The sequence below is a fragment of the Macaca fascicularis genome, chromosome 11, assembly GCF_037993035.2.
Source record: "Macaca fascicularis isolate 582-1 chromosome 11, T2T-MFA8v1.1".
NCBI classification, from domain to species: Eukaryota; Metazoa; Chordata; class Mammalia; order Primates; family Cercopithecidae; genus Macaca; species Macaca fascicularis.
In genome coordinates this window covers 99756118-99778998 of record NC_088385.1, presented here as the reverse complement: position 1 = coordinate 99778998, position 22881 = coordinate 99756118, and the positions used below count along the sequence as shown (strand labels likewise).

General features: G+C 41.4%; 1 protein-coding gene across 4 annotated transcripts in view; it reads right to left on the bottom strand.

Annotated features, from left to right (window-relative positions):
- Positions 1 to 22881, bottom strand: part of PLEKHG7 (pleckstrin homology and RhoGEF domain containing G7) — a 73427-nt gene that overhangs the window by 11509 nt on the left and 39037 nt on the right. For 2 of the 4 annotated variants that reach the window (XM_005571855.5, XM_015431388.4), the window contains 8 exons: positions 22447 to 22542; positions 21505 to 21648; positions 17997 to 18092; positions 17343 to 17444; positions 13723 to 13836; positions 5257 to 5431; positions 3259 to 3374; positions 2802 to 2895 (listed from right to left, as the gene is read on the bottom strand). In XM_005571855.5, coding sequence (XP_005571912.3) covers positions 2802 to 2895; positions 3259 to 3374; positions 5257 to 5431; positions 13723 to 13836; positions 17343 to 17444; positions 17997 to 18092; positions 21505 to 21648; positions 22447 to 22542 — 937 coding nt within the window. Of the gene's footprint in view, positions 1 to 2801; positions 2896 to 3258; positions 3375 to 5256; positions 5432 to 13722; positions 13837 to 17342; positions 17445 to 17996; positions 18093 to 21504; positions 21649 to 22446; positions 22546 to 22881 lie in introns of all 4 variants that reach the window. The other 2 variants (XM_074007514.1, XM_005571858.5) reach the window with 1 other exon arrangement.

Sequence of the window (22881 nt, the reverse complement as noted above, 5' to 3'; positions counted from 1 at the left end):
GCAATTTATGAAACAAATTATGAAAATGTGTACCTTCTGGGAATGAGAAAGTATACTTATTTGGTTATAAGAGCACAGTTTTTAAGGCTGGAAGAAATTCGGAAACACTGTATGTGTTAGGTATCATCACATCATTTTCATCCTCATTGTCATCATCATTATCAGCAGCAGCAATAACATTTATAAAAGAGAATAAGAGCATTTAAATTTTCCCAAAGTCTACAATTGGTGCTAGATCCCCTGATTTTCGGTTCAATGCTTTTTTCATTTAAAATGATGTCCTGTTTCTTCATTTGATCTTAGCCAAAAGACCAAGAAGCGAAACGTCCTGTTTCTTCAACACTATCACCCTGCCCCATTAAATCTCCATGCTCATCTCTGAGTCCAGTCTCATGACTTTGCACTTGACTTGATACCATGTAGACTACATCATATGGAGTCTCCATCTCTGATGGAATTTGACTAATACAGCTCATGCCATTAAACAAGTGCCTGGTGTTGGTGACATTACGTAGTTCATCTCCATGCTACCACGTTTGACTGTACAAGAAGCATTTTCTGGAAAAGTTGAGTCTGCTTGTAAAGAGCCTTTCTTAGGTGAGCTTCCAATCCACACATCTATGACAGTCACTTTGAACCCATGCGATGCATGAATTCACATCTGACATAGCCTTTCACCCACAAGGAGATGCTCCTCCAGCTTCCATGTGGGTTCTTATTATGCCCAAACCTGAACCCTAAAATTGACTCCCTGACCCCACTCCCTCTACCACCCACGACATTATCAACAAAACTTTCAGATACATAGATTAGAACAGTTTTTTATACTCATTTCCTCTTCATCCACTTTATCGATCATAAAGTCCTCCTGGTTTTGCCTTTGCAATATCTCCCGTATCCTTTTCCATCATGCCCATTTCTAATGTTTTAGGAGAAGCTGGTGCATCTCACAGTATTGGGAGGTAGGGAGGAAGAGGGAAGGCGTGAACCAAAGTCTCACATAATTTCAGGTGAGGCTAGTTTTGGAGGTAAAGATAGATGCTGGAACACAGATTATGTTTTGTTTTATTACTTTGATTTGTTCTTGTCATAAAATATAATTACTTTGAAGTTGTAAATAACATTAAAGAAAAGTTAAAATTGTTATCTTTTCAAATGAAAGTGGGGGGTGGGTGAACAACAGGTTAAAAATGGTAGAGCAACAGACAGGCCCAGAGTCTTCTCACTTCATACTGTTCACCACTGAACTTCCAGTTTCACCACTGATCTCTCTGCTTTGGTCTCCTCTATGCCATTTTGAAGACTGCTTATTAACAACGCTTTCTTCAACACCCTTTTAACCGATCACTTCCCTGTCTGAGAGCTCAATGACTTCTGCTTGCCTGCAGTTTCCTGGCTGGGTCCTTCTGTTTGGTTTCCAAGGCAGTTGCTCTGATTCTGGAAGCCAGCTGGACCAACGCAGCCTGGCTCCAGCTGGTACTCTGTCATTCACCCACCAGGTGAACTTGGGCATGATACAGAACCTCCCTGAACCCCAAATCTCTCACCTGTAACAAGGGATTAAAAGCAACTTCTCTATTTAACTTACTGGAAAGAGACAACGTATGAAAAAGCCCTTGGATATAAAACACTGGACATGTCTATCTTCCTTGTTTAACAGCTGCCAGGGGGGTTTTACATCCTAACCTGACATCCAGACTACCTCTAAAATAGAGCAGAGTTTCAATATACACGTATTAAGGGATTATTTCCCAGCCCCTCCCCACCAGATATCACATCACCACTGTTACGCAACCTCCCATCCCACAGGACTTCACACTCAGTAGGTACCTGGTCAAGATTTTGTGCAGAAATGAATAAATAAATGATTCTAAATCTTATTTCAGCCAGGCAGCCTTTCTGGTCATCATGATATTTATTGAGCGTGAACTTTGTGTCAATCATTCTTTTGAGTGCTTATACATCTGTTGATTCATTTAATGCTCACAATAAAGAAAGGTAAACTGAAGCACAGGAGATCACTGTAAATGGCCCAAGGTTGTACAGGCAGAAAAGGCTGAGCAGGGAGTGAGCCAGGCAGTCAGCCCCAGGGGCTTGGCGTCCTATGTACTCTGCTAGAAACTAAGCTTCTGCAGGGACTTCTGTCTCCAAGACTTCTCTGGCTCTGCTCTTTATCTGAATGACCTCCCTCCTGTCCTTCCACTGACCTCATCCTTCCTGCCCCTCCAAGCCCACCTCCAGTCCCACGGACTGCACGAAGCCTCTCAGGGCACTCCAGCCTCAAGGACTCTCTTCTTTTCTGAACTTATCCTGCAGGTCTGGTAATAAGGCAGAGCTTCCCAACTAGAGGGTAAGAATTATACAGAATGCGTTTTTATATCTTCCAATGGCACCTACCTAGCACAACTTGTACTATATTATAGATTCTCCATAAACATGTAAGAGCTTGATTGGCTCATTGGAGGAGTACAACGGTTGTGATGATAACACCTGCCATTGACTGAGAGTTTACTAGATCCCAGACTGTGAGCTAAGTTGCTCTTGTTTGTTGTTTTAACAATCCTATGGAATAATTACAGTTATCCCATTGCAGAGAGAAAACAGAGGGCACCTAGCTAGCTGTGTTGCGAAGTCTTCATTCAAGCCTGAGTCTGTATGGCTCCATAGGGTGCTCTCTGATTCACACCCTCCATCACCTGGAACATAGGCAAACACAATTCCTCCTGCTCTTCAATTACTGGCAGTCAAACAAGATACAAGGCGGCACAGATGCTGGGTTTTTAAAGGAAGCAGTTATTTACCTGCCAGAGTCAATTTTCCTTCGTAGAGAAGGTGTCTGTTGGTTGGTGACAAGATGTTTTCTGCTGTGTGTTCTTTAAAAATGTGTTTCAAACACTTGTAAAACAAGGGAGAAAATAAAAGAGATGTTGTTAGTGATCGGAAGAGAACATGTTTAAAAAGCTGGGGCAATCAACTCCATCTAGAAAGTTCATGACATTTGGAAATGCCGGCAGACGGACATGGGAACGGGAAACAATGAAAAAACCTCTCAGAAGGACCATCATAAGAATGGCACAGCGACCTCAGCCTCCCCGCACACAATGCCCTACAGATGAAGACTTTACTTCCTGTTCTGGAAACTAGATTTATTCTTCAAGTGGACAGATGGGGACATCTAAAATGATTGTATTTCTATCTGAATGCCCAACTTCCAGAAATGGACAGAAGTCCTAATTGATTTTTTTTTTTTTTTTGTACCTCTGGAATGAAAAACCTTTTATCTCTATCCCAAAGCGGTGGCCACACTATAATCTCCTGTAGGTATCTAAATTTTTGGAAATTGTCCAGCCATTTCACTTTTCCTTCAAGGTCCCCTGAAAGACAAGACATAGTCAGTCTTTTTAGGTGCATGTGACATTGCATATAAATTTTAACCAAGGTCCACAGGAATCATTTAGAAGCACTGGCCGCCCCTAGAGCCAGACCATATATTAAGTTCGTTTCACATATTGCTTGCTGTTCATGCGTCTTAGAAAACTCACTAATTTGAAATCAGCCTCTTGCAGAGAAAAATGAAGCTTAGCTAATTTAATTCAGTAGGTTGAAAGTATATTGTGTATTCTTATTTCAAGAATACTAATAAAATCCTTGGTAGTTTTCTCTTATTTCCTAGACCACACAGCCTGTAATTAGAGGAAGAAAAAAAATCAGACTAACAAGGACAGACATATGTTTTTGTCCCAATCGTAAAAGTATATTTTCACTTCATGATCATGATGATTATTTCTTTTTTAGTAGGAACTCAATTTCTCTTTGGAAGGTTTATATTCATTTTCCAATGTTTTCTAATAACATGTTGCTATTGAGGGTTTGAAATGTTTTTTGAAGACATGCAGGGCAAGTAAAAGACCTGCAGAATCACATTGTTAGCAGACCTCTTCAGAATTCACCATCTTTAAGATAATAGACTTAAATGGGGGCCACACAGGTCTCTTCCCTCAACAACAGAATCCATCTTTCACTGAGAAATCTCCAGAGGTGCTGCGTTATCTTTCTTCACAAACTCATCTAAATGAGTCATAATCCTTTTTTTTTTTTTTTTTTTTTTTTTTTTGAGACGGAGTCTCGCTCTGTCGCCCAGGCTGGAGTGCAGTGGCCAGATCTCAGCTCACTGCAAGCTCCGCCTCCCGGGTTCACGCCATTCTCCTGCCTCAGCCTCCCAAGTAGCTGGGACTACAGGCGCCCGCCACCTCGCCCGGCTAGTTTTTTGTACTTTTTAGTAGAGACGGGGTTTCACCGTATTAACCAGGATGGTCTCAATCTCCTGACCTCGTGATCCGCCCGTCTCGGCCTCCCAAAGCGCTGGGATTACAGGCTTGAGCCACCGCGCCCGGCCAATAATCCTTAAGATTACTTCTAAAGCTTAAAGAAGTCATCTTTAAGAGACTCTTTGTCTTACTCGCTTGATAAACTTAATTCCAGCTCTTCAGGTAATTTTAGAATCTGAATAAAAAATTTAAAAACAGAAGAAAAACCCAATTAAACAGTCATTTTACCTTTTTTTTTTTTTTAAAGCACCTGTTCCAGGCAGTATCATTTTACTTTTAAATTTGTAAAAGAAAAAACAATTATGTACAGCTGAATATTACCAATTTGAATTGTTCCCTTTTGATGCCCATCGGGAAACCTTGGTTTATGGGCATAAATCATGAACTTCTTTATGTGAATTTCAATTATACAGAGTTACACAAATAAACTTAAGTCATCATAGGGCCTGCTCAGTTCCCATCCTCAAATTTCAGTTCTAAAGATTGCAGTTGGCAGTAGTTTCACATTGACCTTGGCTTTTGGTGATCTGAGAAATGATGAATGGTAATTTATCCTCTGGACACATTTTCCATGGTGTTTACTCCCATTTGCTTTGTGTGTGGGGTCAGTTTGGCTGTTAAAAACAAAGTGCCTTCAGTTATCTGGGAAGTAGAACTTTTCCTGCCTGAACTCACTTCTGAAACACTTGGAGACAGAGCCACATCCTGTGTAAACTTGGTGCTAGAGTTCTCATAGTGTTCGCCAGGATGTGACTGGAGCCCATTGTTCTGTGCGTATTTGATTTACAATGCACTCACACTTGAACCCACATTTCCAAGAGCCATGACCTCAAATCAATGGAATTGCCTCCTAAGATGGAAGCCTAGAGGGTTTCCAGGAGTCACAAGGCCACAATTCTTCAATTAAGCTCTTATCTCAGGGACTTACGGATGGACTTTTCCACCTTTTCCTTGATGGAGTAGATCATGATTTTCTCAGCAGAGTCCATGCTCCTTTTCCAGATATTCTTCAGCAACAATGGATATCGAGTGAGCCTCTGAAGTGGGGCCACTAGTAGCTCAGGCAGGTGGAGCCGTCTGCATTGTTCATTTTGCTCACACCACTGGGGAAGGCAAAAGTAGCCACATCAGAATGATCTACCTCACCCATTGAGCCACTAAGAAGCCTGGATATGAGAGGTTCTTGGAGATTTTACTCAGTAACTGCAGGCCGTACTTGTGAGTGTGCTGGGACAGTTTATAAGCCACAAATTAAATCCCCTAAAAAGTGCATGTTCCATTAGCGGTAGTGATAAGATGTAATAATAGATGTGTTCCAGCCTTGTTTACCCTTCTCATTTGAGAGTGAATTTACTTTTGCCCATTAGCCTTTCTTCCCAGGCCCTCAGGGGAGATTTCTGGTTTCACCAGCTTTGTTCCCATCCTTGTTGTGATGCAGTTAGGAGAATTGAGAATTGAGACTGGAGAGGCAGGAGGGCAAAGGAAGGATTCTTGCTTGTTGGGTCAATTCCTTGACTCCCCTTAGCTGAGGAGGATCAAGGTAGTGATAAAAAACGAAGAAAAAAGAAAAGAGAAGTTGAAGAGGCTTAGTTGATCTAGAACAAAAAGGGGAGAGGAGAGAGGTAGAGATGTGGACAATTTTCAATAGGGAGAGTTTGGAGTTGGGATTTGGAAGAAGAGGCAGTTCTAGGGTATGCCAGCACTGGGGAAGACAAGAAATTTTAGTAATTTAGTTCAGTAAGTATTGCCATGGGTTATACATTGGGGTTCCATAAATGGTGTTTGAGAAACCTCAGTAAACATGAGAATAGCTTTTACATTTGTTTTATCTGCTGTGCTATTTCTTTGAATGTGAGCTTCCTTGAACTAAGGGGCTCTGACTTTAATGAAGGTGGCAAATGAGGCATGGAGGTGGTCACTGGCCAGCATGCAGATGGGTACATCAGGAAGGAGTAGAGGGGGTGGTGTGTTCTATTCCTCTTCTCTTACCCTGTCCACTCACACCAAATTGACCCTGAGTTCAGTGATAAAGGGATTAATATCAACCGAATGTTTGCTTTCCTTCAAATCCACGTAATATTACTTTTAATGCCAAAAACTGCAATTACTTTTGCACCAACCTAATAAAATCCTAACCTTCAATGGGGTGGTATTAGGAGGTGGGGCTGTTGGGAGGTGATTAGGCCATGAGCATGAAGCCCTCTTGAATGGGATTAGTGTCCCTATAAAAGGGGTCCTGGAGAGCTCTCTAGCTCTCTTTCCACCATGTGAGGCTACAACAAGAAGACAGCTGTCTGCAACCCAGGAGAGGGTCATCACTAGCCCCTAACCATTCTGGCACCAGGAGACTTTCAGCCTCCAGAATTGTGAGCAACAAATTCCTGTTGATTATAAGCCACCCAATCTATGGTGTGTTGTTCTAGCAGCCTGAATTGACTACAACAGGGATCCCGCCCTTACACTAAATATTTCTCCTGCTGCAGGCTGTTGCCTCATTTCTTTTCCACCTTCCATTCTCCTTTCATTCTCCAGGTTAAATCCTTTGCAGTGTGACCCAGATCCTTCAGGGTCATCCTCTGGTGGGCCAGGCACACTGCAGGAGACTCCTGCTGCATCGCCAGAGACACCTTCAAGTCCACGTGTCAGCCCTTGCATTTTGAAGATCTAGGTACAATTGGCTCAACTCCCAACCAATCCAATGGCCTGTGGAGGTCCAAACTCCTCCCCTAGATATTTACCAACTCAGGGGACTGAGATTCTAATGGCTTCCTCTGGCCCCTGAACTCTTGTTTCCATGTACACTGTTTCTTTCCTGAACAGCATGGAACAAATGTATCCTTTTGGTTTCCTATGTGAGTTTCTCTTGTAAACCCCCTCATGACATGTTTTGTGAGTGTGCATATTTATTTTACTGAAGGTTTTGGGTTGTGAAGAGGGGTCAAATACACAGCCCACTAGCCCCTACTATTTTGCTGGCTCCATTCTCTTCTTTGGAAAGAGAGAGCTCTTTCTCTCTTCCTCCTTAAACCCTCCCTTTATCTCCTAGCCTCCCGCCTAGCAATTTGCATTTGTCTTTCATAGCTTGACCTCGTCCTTGGTGGGGTGAGGTGGAGTCTCACTCTCCTTCCACACTATCAGCCTTTTTTTTTTTTTTTTTTTTTTTTTTTTTTTTTTTTTAGGGAGATGGGGAACAGAGTCTTGCTCTGTCACCCAGGCTGAAGTGCAGTGGTATGATCACAGCTCACTGCGGCCTCGACCTCCCACCTCAGCAGTCAAGCAGTCCTCCCACCTGAGCCTCTCACATAGCTGGCACCACAGGTACAGGCCACCACACGTGGCTAATTTTTAAATTTTTTGTAGAGACTGGATCTCACTATGTTGCCCAGGCTGGTCTCAAATTCCTGAGTTCCAGCAATCTGCGCACCTCCCGAAGTGCTGGGATTACAGGTGTGAGCCATAGTACCTGGCTTAGCTGGATGTTTTGGAAAACATCCTGAGCTCTTCATCATGGGGATGCTGCCAAATTCAGTCTTCTTGGCCGGGTGTGGTAGGTCACGCCTGTAATCCCAGCACTTTGGGAGGCCGAGGCAGGAGGATCACTTGAGGTCAAGAGTTCAATACCAGCCTGGCCAACATGGTGAAACCCCGTTTCTACTAAAAATACAAAAAAAAGAAAAAAAGAAAAAAATAGGAGTGGTGGCGCACACCTGTAATCCCAGCTACACAGGAGGCTGAGGTGGGAGAACCACCTGAACCTGGTAGGCAGAGGTTGCAGTGAGCCAAGATAGCACCACTGCACTCCAGGCTGGGCAACAGAGCAAGACTCTGCCTCTAATTCAATCTTCTCCTTTCCCCTACGTACAGATGGCTGGCCATGAGAGTGAGCTCATGGTGCATGGTGAACGGAGCTCTAGGAGCTGGGCTCTGAGGACCACCTTCTCTCTCTGGGCCTCCGATTTCTCTTTTTAGACAAATTAGGCAATGTGCTGAAAGATATGGTCATTCTAGGGCAGAGGTAGGATTTGAATTCAGACCTGTCTGAACATGATGTTCAATCTCCTACAATGCTCTGTTGTAAACAACATTATTGTAGAACTTAAGCCTGTGTTATGGGCTGCCTGAAATTGACCTATAAATGCAGTGGGGTAAATTTACCCTTAAGGCCAAGCTTTATGAATGTATGTACTTTATCCTGGTGCACATTAATGGGATTAGAATTCTTCAACTGTTTTAGTTTTATTTATTTATTTATTTATTTATTTATTTATTTATTTAGACAGGGTCCGTCTGACTCTGTCACCCAGGCTAACTGCAGTGGTGCAATCATGACTGACTGCAACCTCAGACTCCAGTCTGGCTAGATGGCTCTTGGCTAGATGATCTTCAAGTTCTCCTCCAGCTCCAAATGACTGTGGTTCTCATTGAGGTTGGCAGGGATGGAGACAGAAGCAAGCACGACAGATGAAGAAAGGCTGGGAGTGGAGGGGAGCAGGGCTGTGCTTTAGCGGCTGATTTCCATGTTGACTCAGGGACAGCATCGTTCCAATGATACCTTTGAGTCCTGGACCTCTTGGGTGCCTGGGAATCCTTGTAACTGATTTCTCAGCAGCAGTAGGCCTCTGCCCTCCCAAAACCTCACCGCCCCAGGCCACTGCCCCAAATTGCCCTGCTGTGGGAAACAATTGTGGCTGCCAGCATGCACTGGTATTCAGGGTCAAAGTGAAAACACCAAACTCCTCCAGATAAAAACTGGCAAGAAGCATCTGTGGTAAATAATTTAGACAAGGATCCAGGCAGGGATGTTGGAAGCGTTTGTGTTTCAGGAAACTTCAGAAGAGAGAAAAAGAATGGCTTGACATTATAAAAGTGAAGCTGTAAGTTTTCCTTTCATCTCTCTATTGACTTCATTTTTCAGGTCCGTTAGGGAAGGCAAATAACACTTCATCGAGAGAGATTGGACATAAAAGGCCTTTTTTATTGATGAGTCTAGATCAATGGATGCTACTTTTGCTTTATAATAAATATCCAATGTGCTTAGGGGAACTGTGAAAGGATTCAAGGGCCCCAGATGAAAATATGTCCCATCACTTGAGTGTGGGAGGTTGAGGCTGCAGTGAGCCATGATGGTACCACTGCATTCCAGCCTGGGTGACAGAATAAAATAAAATAAAATAAAATAAAAAGTCCTAATAAATCTGTCTTAATGGGATGCAGCATTAGGATGGGGCAACCAGAATTCTTGGAACCTCGGGAAATTTACTTACCCTTTCTAAAATTTATCAGTAAAATGTAGATAACAAGAGTAACTACCTCATTGGGATGGCGAGAGGTTTTAATGAGATAATCCACACAAAGTGCTTAAAACAGAGCGTGGCACATCTCAAACACTCAGTCCATAGCAGCTAGAGTTCTTAGCCATTGTTAGTTGTGTCACACGAAGAGACTTGGTATGAAGTTCCCAGTTTCTTCCTCTGCATTATTTTGTTTCTAAAATAGTAAGCAGGAGGATCGCTTGAGCTTAGGAGTCTGAGATAAGCTGGGCAACATAGCGAGATCCAATATCTATAAAAATTTAGAAAATTTGCCAGGCATGGTGGCATGTGTGTGTAGTCTCAGCTACATGGGAGGCTGAGGTGTGAGGGTCACCTGAGCCCAGGAGTCTGAGGCTGCAGTGAGCTGTGATTGTACCACTGCACTCTAGCCTGGGTGACAGAGTCAGACCTTGTCTCAATAAATAAATAAATAAGTAAATAAGTTAAAAAACAAACAGTAGGAAGAATTCTAATCCCATTAATGTGCACCAGGATAAAATACATACATTCATAAAGCTTAGCCTCATGTGGTATGGAGGGTTTAGAGGTCATTTATCACTGCATTTACAGGTCAGTTTCAGGCAGCCCATCACATGGCATAGGTTTACATTCTCCAAGAACGTTGTTTTCCAACAGAACATTGTAGGAGATTCAACACTGGGTTCAGACAGGTCTGAATTCAAATCCTACCTCTGCCCTAGAACAACCATACCTTTCAGCATGTTGCCTAATTTGTCTAAACTCCTGGAAAATGGGGACAATATCAAATTCTGCAGTTAGTGTGTAGACAAGAAGATGAGGGATGACCAGCATGTAGCACAGTGTCTAGGCCATAGCAAGGGCTCAAACACTAGTCACCATGAGTATCTGTGAGTCTCTCCCTGACCTCTCACCTTTGTTTCACGAGGCTAATAGTTCCACGGTCATGGGAAATAGCCCCAAGGAACTGGAAATAGTTCTGATATGAAGAGCACTGGATTTTTTTGCCTGAAAATCTTTCTATGGTTCTTTCTTTGCCACCTATTGGCTATGTGGCCTTGCAAATGTCATCTAACCTCTCTGAGACTCGGGGACACAAAGGAACAATGTAATCAACTTTACAGGTTTGTGTTCAGAATTAAGAGATGTTTGAGAAAGTGTCTGGTAAAGTATTATGCATTGTAAAAGCGTCACGTGGTCTGGGTGTGGTGTCTCACGCCTGTAATCCCAGCACTGTGGGAGGCTGAGGCAGTTGGATCACTTGAGGTCAGGAGTTCGAGACCAGCCTGGCCAACATAGAGAAACCCCATCTCTACCGAAAATACAGAAAATTTGCCAGGCATGGTGGCAGACACCTGTAGCTCCAGCTACTCGGGAGGCTGAGGCAAGAGAATCACTTGAGTTTGCAGTGAATCACTGGAGTTTGCAGTGAGCTGAGATTGTGCCACTGCACTCCAGTCTAGGTGACACAGCAAAATTCTGTCTCAAAAAAAAGCATCATGTGTTATAACAGCACTGTATTCTCTACCTACTACCTTTCCCAAAATATCTTTGGATGCCACATACATTTTTATTCATACACAATTTTACATATGTATGGGGCACATATGATATTTTGATATATGTGTACAATGTACACATCAGGGTATTTAGGATATCCTTAACCACATTTATTAACATCATTTCTTCATGTTGACAACATTTTAAATCTTCTAGCTATTTTGAAACACACAATAAATTATTGTTGTCAACTATAGTCACCCCAGTGGGTTATCAGGCACTAGAACTTATTCCTTCTATAACTGTATGTTTGCACCCATTAACCAACCTCTCTTTACCCCTTCTCCCCACTTCCCAGACTCTGGTAACCATCATCCTACTCTCTATCTCCATGCAACTAACATTTTTTAGCTCCCACATATGAATCAGAACATGCAATATCTGTCTTTCTGTGCCTGGCTTATTTCACTTAATGACCTCCAGTTTCATCCGTAAATGACAAGATTTCATTCTTTTTTCTGGTTGAATAATATTCCATTGCATATATATATATATAATATTTTCTTTATCTAATCATCTGTTGATGAACACTAGATTGATTCTATGTCTTGGCTATTGTGAATAGTGCTGTAATAAGCATGGGGGAGTAGGTATCTCTTTGATACCCTGATTTCTTTCTTTTGGCTAAGCACCTAGTGGTGGGATTGCTGGATTGATGGTAGTTTTATTTTTAGTTTTCTGAGAAACCTCCATTTTGTTTGCTATAACAACTGCGCTAATTTACATACCCACCAACAGTGTACAAAAGTTCCCTTTTCTCTGTATCCATGCCAGCATCTGTTATTTTATTTTATCTTTTTAAATAGTAGCCATTTTAACTGGGGTAAGATGATATCTCATTGTGGTTTTCATTTGCATTTCCTTGATGATTAGTGATGTTGAGATATTTTTCTTTTTTCAACCTGTTGGCTATTTGTATGTTTCATTTTGGGAAATGTCAGTTCAGATTCTTTTCTCACTTTGTAATGGGATTTATTTTTTTGATCTTCGAACTCCTTGTATATTCTAGGTATTAGTTCCCTGTCAAATGAATAGTTTGCAAATATTTTCTCCCATTCTGCAGATTGCCTCTTTACTCTGTTGTTTCCTCTGCCGTGCAGGAGCCGTTTGGTTTAATACCGTCCCATTTGTCTATTTTTGTTTTTGTTGCCTATGCTTTTGAAGTCTTAGCCCTAAAATATTTGTGTAGACCAATGTCCTCTAGTCCTTCTTTTATGTTTTCTTCCACCAGTTTTATAGTTTCAGGCCTTATAATTCATTTGTATTTGATTTTTAGATATGGTGAGAGATGGGGTCTACTTTCATTCTTCTGCATGGAGATACTCAGTTTTCCGAGCACTATTTACTCAAGACAGTGTTGTTTCTCCAATGTATGTTTTTGGTGCCTTTGTCAAAAATCATTTGGCTTTGAATACATGTATATAGGATTTTCCAAAGTTATTTGAAAACAATAATTGGACCTTGTTAAATTAATCTCTTCCTCAGCTTGGAAGGGAGAGAAAGGAACCTGGATTCTCCCAGTTTGGGGGCCTACCTAAGAGTCTAATCCATCAGCTTCTAGGGGAAACATTCACAAAATGATTATTCATGCATTTGGAAATCTAATGAGCTATCAGTTTTCAGTTTGGGTAGCAAATGAAACATTAAAGGTCCGAAGCTACAAAAACATGGCCAAGTCCCTTCCCTAAGATTATTCCCCTTTTCTCATCCTTGGCACACCCAGGCTTCCTGGCATATCAAGGCCGTGGCAGAAGCCCACTGATTCACAGCTGAGTCATTGGGAACCATGGGAGCCTTTCCTCCCAAGCCTCTGAGGTCATGCTCTGGCAGGGGCTTCTTGCAGCTGCAGGGAAGAGCTGATTTTCTGGAAAGGCTTGGACCATTTTCTCTGTATGATCCAAAAGGGCTCTGGCACAGGACTGAAAAGGTCCAGTTCAGACTAAAGAAATATCAAGGCAGGGACCAACAGAATTAGGGAAGTCAGGGGAAATTGGTTTTAGGCTTGGCTACTAGAAAATGCTGAAGGCCCCCGGCAGAAATTTCTTTTAATGCTGTGGGACCCAGAGCTGCCATATTAGCGCAATTCCGGAGGCAACATTGACATTGTGCTTTATACTCTAATCAAGGGGGCAGCACGGATGTAGAATACAGTGTAAATGACGCCGCAAGTTTCTGTCCTGGAACTAACTCCTGCAAGAGGCAAACTTCTAAGTCACAAAGCTCAGGTTCTTACTATAGTTTCTCCTTACAATGTACCAGTTTCTACCGCAAATAAAATAATGAACAAAGAAAACATTTTTAAGCCCCAGCCAAAATCTCAGGAGGGATATTAGATAACATAATGTTTCCAGATGTGCACCATTTAATATTCCTAAGTGTGCAGTGGACAATGTATTTATGAGGAAAGCAGATTTATAGTTAAAACATAGTGTTGATCATTTTGTTTTCTTCTTCCCATTTAATTTAAATACAATCATTCCCAGTACACATGACACCCAAAAAGCACCAGAAAAATTACGAAAGAAAAGAAAACGATACTTTACTTTTAAATAAATTCCAAAGTCATCTCTCTGCCTCAGGCTCTCAAGATAAAAGATAGCAGCTGAATAGTTCAGGCAGTAGGTCTGGTGGCTCTGACAGAGACTCCCTCGGAAATACTGCAAGAAAGGAAGAGCAGAAGGAGGATGAACACAAGTGAAGGAGAGCATTGATCCCTGACAGACTATTTCTCTTCACTTTTATCATTAACTAGGGAAAAGTGGAGGAGGCGCCATTATCAAGCAGGCACTACAGCTGCGTGGAAATACACAGGTAATCTCCAAGTAAACATTATTTTAACAAAATATGGTACTCTCATAATAAACAGCTGACACCTCAATAAATAGTCTTTTTCTCCTTATACTTAAAGAAAATTCTATTTAGGCCGTCTTGATTTAATTCACCCCTTCACTTCTGTTTAAGGTTTCTTCAGGCGCCACATCCTGCAGGACACCCAGTAACAAATATTGCCTTTGATTTGGGTGACCCTGTTGGTTGATGTTAAGTTTGTGTTGATACTAAGTGATTAAAGTAAGGACACTTGACTTTTCATCTGATATGCCTCAAGAATTTCCATGCATTTAATTTTGCTGGCTTCTAAACATGTAGAAATTTTGGACATCTTGGCTGGGCGCAGAGGCTCACGCCTGTAATCCTAGCACTTTGAGAGGTGAGGCAGGCGGATTGTCTGAGCTCAGGAGTTCGAGACTAGCCTGGGCGATACGTTGAAACGCTGTCTCTACTAAAAAATACAAAAAATTAGCTGGGCCTGGCAGCATGTGCCTGTAGTTCCAGCTATTTGGGAGGCTGAGGCAGGAGAATCGCTTGAACCCAGGAGGTGGAAGTTGCAGTGAGCCGAGATCGCACCATTGCATTCCAGCCTGAGTGACAGAGGGAGACTCCATTTCCAATTAAAAGGAAATCTGGGACATCTCTACTCAGCGTACTCTATCTAGTAGCATGCATTTTATCCTACTCAGTCTAATACTTGTCTTCCCTTTTCTTCATTATTTTTATTTAATGTCTTAAACTTGCTATAATGACTACACATTTGTAAGCCACCTAAAACTGTTTTTAGAATAAGGCAATTATATATATATATATTCATACATATAATGGGTAAACTGAGCACACTGAACTACATGCCACCATCTCAGTTAAGCGTCTTTCTTGGGAATGATGGTTATTCTTTTTCTCTTCAGCAATTCTTCTGGCTTGTTACTGGCAGGCACTCTCTTCAGGATTCCATCATAGTGTCTACCATGTTGTTAAGCCTATGTGTCCATTGATAGGTTTATTGATAATATAATGACTCATGGGCTGCATTAAGGAATTTCCAATAGTATCCCAATGTGGTGAACTGGAGAAAGAAAGCACACCTGCTGGTGTTAGAGAAAGCAGACCCAGCCTGAAAAACCACTAACAGAAGTGACAGTAACAAAGCCAGAGATGGTGAAACCTACAAAAATATTTTGTTATAGGACCTTAGAAGACAAAACACTATAGGGAGCAATGTCAAGTTTTGGCTTCAGCAAGAAGTAATTTGAAAGATGATGTGAGTTTATTTTGGAGGGGAATGTTGATAGCTGGGCCTTGAAGAGAACTTGGAGGTAAAGGGAGGGTCTTCTCATGAAGCACTGAGATGCTTGAGAAATGTCAGAACCAGGAGGTAACTGGTTAGAGGCCAAGATTAAGACTCACTAATGGGGCTGCGCGTGGTGACTCACACGTGTAATCCCAGCACTTTGGGAGACCGAGGCGGGTGGATCATCTGAGGTCAGGAGTTCGAGAGCAGCCTGGCCAACATGATGAAACCCTGTTTCTACTAAGAATACAAAAATTAGCTGGGCATGGTGGCGCACACCTCTGGTCCCAGCTACTCGGGGGGCTGAGGCAGGAGAATTGCTTGAACCTAGGAGGCAGAGGTTGCAGTGAGCCGAGATTGGGCCACCGCACTCCAGCCTGGGTGACAGAGAAAGACTCTGTCCACCCTCCCCTCCAAAAAAAAGAAAAATAGAGTCATTAATGGTCAGGCTTAGATATCCAGTTCTACCACCCATTGGCTCTGTGATCTCAGCCAAATTATCTAACTTCTCTAAGCTTCAGTTTCTATCTCATTGACTTGATAAATACAAAAATTAGCTGGGTGTGGTGGTGCATGCTTTTAATACCAGTTACTTGCGAGGCTGAGGCATGAGAATTGCTTGAACCTGGGAGGCGGAGGTGGCAGTGAGCTGAAGTCGCACTACTGCACTCCAACCTGGGCAACAGAGAGGCTGTCTAAAAAAAGTAAATAAAAAAACAACTAAACAACAAACAAAACGTCCAAAGATCTTCTTATTTCAACCCATTTTCAATGTTCACTAAAGGATCTTCCCGCTTATTTTTGCCTTGTTAAAACTCTTCCTTCTTCATGTATCTTCTCAAGTGTCATATCCCCAGGAAGCATTTCCTACCTGTGACTGCCCTACTATGCTTCCCAACTTACAAGGTTTCCTTTGTTGGACACTCATGATATTTATGTTCTTTTCCCCAGCATTTATCTTACTTTGATTATATAATCATTAGTGTCATTATTGGATTAATTTCTCCCCAACAAGACTTAAAATTTCTTTCTTTCTTTTTTTTTTTTTTTTTGAGGCAGAGTCTCGCTCTGTCGCCCAGGCTGGAGTGCAGTGGGGAGATCTCAGCTCACTGCAAGCTCTTCCGCCTCCCGGGTTCACGCCATTCTCCTGCCTCAGCCTCCCAAGTAGCTGGGACTACAGGCGCCCGCCACCATGCCCGGCTAATTTTTTGTATTTTTAGTAGAGATGGGGTTTCACTGTGTTAGCCAGGATGATCTCAAATCTCCTGACCTCGTGATCCATCCGCCTCGGGCTCCCAAAGTGTTGGGATTACAGGCGTGAGCCACCGCACCCAGCTGACTTAAAATTCCTTAAAAGCAAGGAGCTTGTTTAATTTTTCACATTATTGTATACAGGGTATTGGCTCCATATATAGCACTCAGTAAGTTCTCAATAAATCTCAATCTGTCTTTTTTTCTTAAAAAGTGAAGTTTAAAAATTCAGATTTTGCTAAATGAAATTAGATTAAAATTAGATTAAAAATCTCAAAGTAAGAAAAGTAGGGGAGGATGTCCAAATGTCTACTCAAGAAATAAATAGCACTTATCAAACCCGGGGCACAGGTTTTCCTCTTTTCTCCTCATTTCACCCACAGAAATATGATCAAGGGTGTTGATGAATTTGAAGGTTTATTCTGTTTCTTTCTGAGAAATTGGTACTTTCGTTAAAACAACTGAATCATGTAATTAGCAGACACTAAACTATTGCCATGAATATTGCTTTAAATTGAAGTAATTTAAAAAACAGACTTGGAAATGGCTTTTCCATGCATGCAGATTTTTGTGTTAATAAAACCTACACAGGAGATGTGACAATGGGAAAACAGAATCTGCAAGTTATTTTTGAAAATGTTGATTGGTAGAGAAAGGGACAGTTCCTTTGTAGGAGGGTGGAGGTAGAACTTTCCCAGGGAGAAGAAAAATCAAGTAGGGTATAAACAACTGTCTTGGGAGGTGGGTAATGCTACTTTATGAAGCTGAGATCTCCCGGAAGGAGTTTACCTTTGTGAGTACGGAAATAAAATCCAGTGATGAGGAAATATCAGAAGCGTCTACATAGTCCTTGATGATGCCAAAGAGACTGTTCACAAAACCAAGGCTTGTCTAGGGACAGAGAGAAAGAAAGCAAAAGTAGGCACACACCCAGGGTTAAGGAATAAACATTTGTTGAACTTCAAGTATCATTCTTACATGTTTCCCATTTCAAATTTATCTCCTAGCAAAATTCAAAGATTTATTTCCTCCACTCTCCAATACACATTTTCTTATAAGTATTTCTTATAAATAAATTCTTGTTGTTGTCTCTCTTTCTTTCCTTTTAAGAGGGAAAATATTATTTGTTTATAATGTATGTGAGAAGAGGACATTCAGTTGAAAATAACCATTTATGAAGATGATGGAGATCTTAGGAATGTGTTTACTTTTTAAAATAGCCATGGAAAAATGACAAATAAAGGGTAACTAATATCTACAATTTATGGGAAAGGCATCAATGGATATTTCAACTTCTTTCTTATTAACCTGAAGTCCTGACTGGGAATGGAATATGGAGATATATTATGGAATACAAGCCATAAGAACAGACCAAGTATGAATTTTCGAGATCTTCTAGTGAATGTTAAAACATGACTACTAAAATCTTCCTACTTGGCTCACCTGAGTTAACTCCTCCAGGTTTGCAAAAAGTCTCCATAAATCCACATCTAGGAGATATTCATGAGTTTGCAGATATTTTAGTGTATTCATAAAGATCTTTGAAATAAAAAATATATGCACATTAATTTCTATTTTTTAATTTTGAAACATACCTTTTGCAAGAACATTAAACATAAACCTCCTGGGTATAACTTTACAAAACAATGGAGAAATCAGCACTCTCAAGGTTTAAATGCTATACTCAAGACAAATGATCACATTTAAGCTTCACAGAACATATTGGAAATGAGCTTTTCAGTATGAAAGTTGTGGTTGCTTAAGTCAATTCTAACAACATTCCTATTGAACAGAATCTGTCCAAATGGGCTTCCTCTGCTTCTAGTGCCAAAGAAATCCCAAAAGTTCTCTTCTTGCCAACACTACTAACTTGAGAGCAAAACGATATTCATGGTGTGTTCTCATATGCTTTCTTCTGCAAAAGACCCAAATATACTTTACTTTCAGGGAATTAAAAGTAGAGATTTAGTGAGTTAATCTCTGATAACTGGTAAAATGTTTCAGTTGTTTAGAGGCATTAAACATGGATGAAACCATTAAGGGAGTTTTTATGTTATTTTTACTTAATCTGATGATTTCACAAACTGGAGAACTACACAGCAAGTCAAAAAATAAAAATAAAAAAAAAGAAGTACAATCCTCACTTACAGCTAGCTTGCCCTTCATTCTATAAACTGAAGAGAGAGCAGTTTATTGAAAAAGAAATACTTTGCGTACATAAGACGGGAAGCATTCAAAGGGACAAAAGGACAAATTATTTCAAGAATGTTAGGGGTTAAAAGACTGGGCTTTAGATAGGTAACCTTCTCCAATTCCCATTCCTGTATTATTTCATTAGTGTAGCAAGTGGTTCTTGAACTTGTGTCAGAATCACCTGGCAGCTTTGTTACACCAGAGCTTGCTGGACCCCACCCTCATCTATGATGGGGTCTGAGAATGCGCATTTCCAGCAAGTCCCTAAGGGATTCTGATGCTGCTGGTCTAGAGGCCACCTGTCGAGAACCACTTAGACCTTTCAAAATCCATGGAATATTGGTTGTCTGGAAATCTGTCAATATCCAAGCATTTAAAACATGATTGTAAGAAACAGAACTCATTACTACAGATAGATTGGGACAATTTGGAAGAAATACTACTATTGTTATAAGATTCTTTGCTTTACAGAAATTTTGCATTTAAAAAAAATGCTGAGTCCTCCAGTATATTTATTATATGAGTCACAAATTTTTAACTCATAAGCGCTTTTGGAAAACATATTGATTGTGTAAAAGGAAGGTACATATATTCTTTAAATACACTGAGGTATTTGACAGTGAGCTCAAATTGGCCTTTTCTTAAACAGGAAATGTTATTTTGAAAAGCTTGGACAGTTTACAGTGGGACAGAAAGTTCTGTGGTTCCTTAGGACAAGGAAGGTGGCATAGCTCAGGGGCTTAGTTCTCTGCAGTGAACATTTATCATTACCACCCCCTGCAATACTCCTCTTCCCTAAAAACAGGCTGGTTTTCACCCATGTCTACTCTTCCCCAGGCGGCACATGTGCCATGTGGCAAGCTGATCTCACTCCCAAAGTTGGGTCTTGACTGCCTTAAGCCAATTGGCACATTCCTTCCTTACGGAGCTAGTGGATTTGGCTCACGGGTGCGCATGTGATCTAAGCCAGTCCAATAAGATTAAATCTCAAGACTTTTGCTATGAATGCTGAGAAGATCTCTCTCTCTCTCTCTCTCTCTCTCTCTCTCTCTTTCTCTCTGGCCATTAGCTTAAGGATAGCAACCATGCTGTGACTACAAGAGAAGCCAGCCATAGGATGTGGCTAATGCCATGGAAGGCAGGGTGAGAGATGGAAAGAAATGTTTTTTGTTTTGTTTTGAGCCCCTTGATCAAACATGTCTTGAATTCTCTCCCACCTCTGAACTTGGCAGTCACAAGGACTAACAAAATACTGTATTATTTAAGCTAGTTTTCTATTACATGCTCTTGTAAGCATCCTAACTGACATGGTCTCTAAATTTCAATTTTCTCCTAGAGTGTCTTTGCGTTTTACATTTTGCTAAGTTAAGGATTTAGCACTGTGATTGACAAAAAATATTACTTACAGAAAATAACTGACGTTTGTATAGCACTTGATAGATTTCAAAGAAAACTAATTTGATCATCATAATGGTCTTATGAGATAGCCAGAGATGGCACTGTCATTTCTCCTTTACAGCTTAGGACAGGGACTGTCAAACTATGCAGGCTGTGAGCTTAATTTGGCCTGCCACCTGTTTTTGTAAATGATGTTTTCTGGGTGACACAGTCAGGCACATTCCTGTAGACTGCTTTGGCACTGCAATGGCAGAGTTAAGTGGTTGCAACAAAAACTATATAGCCTGAAAAGCCCAAAATATTTACTATCTGCACCTTTGCAGAAAAGATTTGTCAACCCCTGGTTTAGGATATGAAGGACTACACTTTCCTAAGGTCACAAGGCAAACCAGAGGCAGAGCCAGGGCTTGAACTTAGGTCTGCCAGCACAGTGCCTTTTAGCTGTGTAAGACAGTCATCAGGATGCAAAAGTATTATGGTCAGAGGCAACCTCGGGAGCTGTGTGGCCCATCCTCCCCTGTGGTCCTGGGAGGAAGCTGCTCTATGGTTCTCTTCCTTGCTCTATTGTTCTTCTAGAAAAAATTCTCTGTTCTGAGCCTCACCAGAGCATAGCTGCAGCAGTGTGTAACCATACAGGTGCTATTTACATAGGAGACATCATGAATATACCATGTAATTCAACAGTACTAAATTGCATGTGTATGGTAGCCCCCGAAATCTGCAATGGTGGCCCTGCAGCTGATAAAAAGCAGTCACCTGGCACTGTTCACGAGGGAGCAAGAGCTCCAAGAAAGGAAGCCAAGGAAAGAGGGAATGGACTGCCTGAGAAGGGTGTGAGCTCCCTGGCTCAGGAATGTGCAAACTGGTGAGACAAGGCAGAAGAGATTCATTCAACATCGGATGGGACACTGGACTAGTTCGCTAAGAAGATCTCATCCAATGTTAAAGTATAAAAAGACAGTAGAGTAATAGGTAAACAAAAATAAATGACAAATAAAAATTTTCACGATCCCCTGAAAGAGGGAGAAAAAAACCTCACCTCGCCTCCCTTTCCCTCTCTTTTCCTTCCTTCCTTCCTTCCTTCCTTCCTTCCTTCCTTCCTTCCTTCCTTCCTTCCTTCCTTCCTCCTTCCTTCCTTCCTTCCTTCTTTCCTTCCTTCCTTCTTTCCTTCCTCCCTCCCTCCCTCCCTCCCTCCCTCCCTCCCTCCCATCCTTCCTTCCTTCCTTCCTTCCTTCTTCTCTCTCTTTCCTTTCTTTCTCTTTCTTCTCTCTCTCTCTCTCTTTTATTTCTTTCAGAAGAGGAAAACAAGTGCCCAAAGAAACAAATTTTCCATCTACTACAAAATTAAGCCTGGCATTACCATCTTAAGAACTAATAAATGGTCCAAAAAATAGGTGCATTCACTTGTGAAAAGTTCCCACATGGCCTCTTGCTGCTTTCTCAAGTCTAATTGATTGGTCAGGAGTTTGTGATGTGTTTCCATGACTTCATCCCAGGTCTTATCCTGTACATGAGGAAAAAAGAGAGAAGAAAACATTTCCACCTCAGTGGATTGACCTGTTGGCTATTTGCTTTGGCTTGCAGTTCCAAAGGGCCAAGCAACCCCTGGAATCATGATTTCCTGCTTCAGGCCCTGGACATCCCTCTTGACAGTGACTCCCCAAGTGACCCAAGCCATCACTTTCTCTGTGGGGCTCTGGGATGCCAATTCCTCCTAATACACAGCATGAAATGCACAATGTGCATTATTTCTAGTTTAAGATTCAAATCAATTCAGATCGACGATGCTTTGAATTAAGCTTGAGAATATCATGAGTCTTTTTCAGTTTATTGACATAAAAACTCAAAGAACCCCAAACCCAGGACTGGGAAGTCTGATTCCGGGTTCCACTGGCAAAACTTACTGAAATTAACTACTGAAGAAGCATGAAGTGAGAGTTTTAAAGCTCAGGGAGACCTTTAGAAATCATCTTATCAAAAACAACTTAACGTTTCCAATGAGGAAATCCAGGTCCAGAGAAATGAAGAGTAGTAACAACCACTTTTAACATTTGTAGAGGCTTTCTGGCCTATGAAGTGCTCTCACACTTGTTACCTTATTTAAGATAAAATGGCTTTCCCCAGCTTTCAGTGTGTTTGAGGAGAGCAAGCCCTTTTCAGTCCTGGGTTCCTCTCTTGCATTTTGCTCTTACTGTAAACAAGGCAGTAATCTGGCAGCTTAAAACACTGACCCTCCCCTCCCCACCCCACCAAAAAATTAAAAGAAAAAGCCATGCCCCACAGGAAACAGTTGGAAAGATACCTTCAGACTGTAGAAGTCATAGCCCCTGAAGTTGGTAATTTTCACAGAGGACAGGCAGTTTTCCATATCGGATGTGCGCTTGTGTTTGTCTTTGCCCTGCTTAAAGATGGTTAGAAACAGGATTTTCAAACATGGATTCTTTAATGACACAACTTCGGCAGCCTTGGTATCTTTCGTTCATTCCCTAACATTCATGATAAGAGATGACATATTTTGTCTTTAAGCAACTAACAGTTTCAAAGCCATTTCTGAGCTCTAGTAGGAGCCACAGAACCACAGAATGTCAGACCTGAGGGCCACAGGCCCATGAGAATACCTTGTCCAAACCTCTCATTTTACACATTAAAAAAAATCCTAGGCACAGAATGGTCAAACAGCAGTCTTATCATGCCTACCCATTGGGGTGACATAGCCTTTGCAGTTTTAACTTTTCCA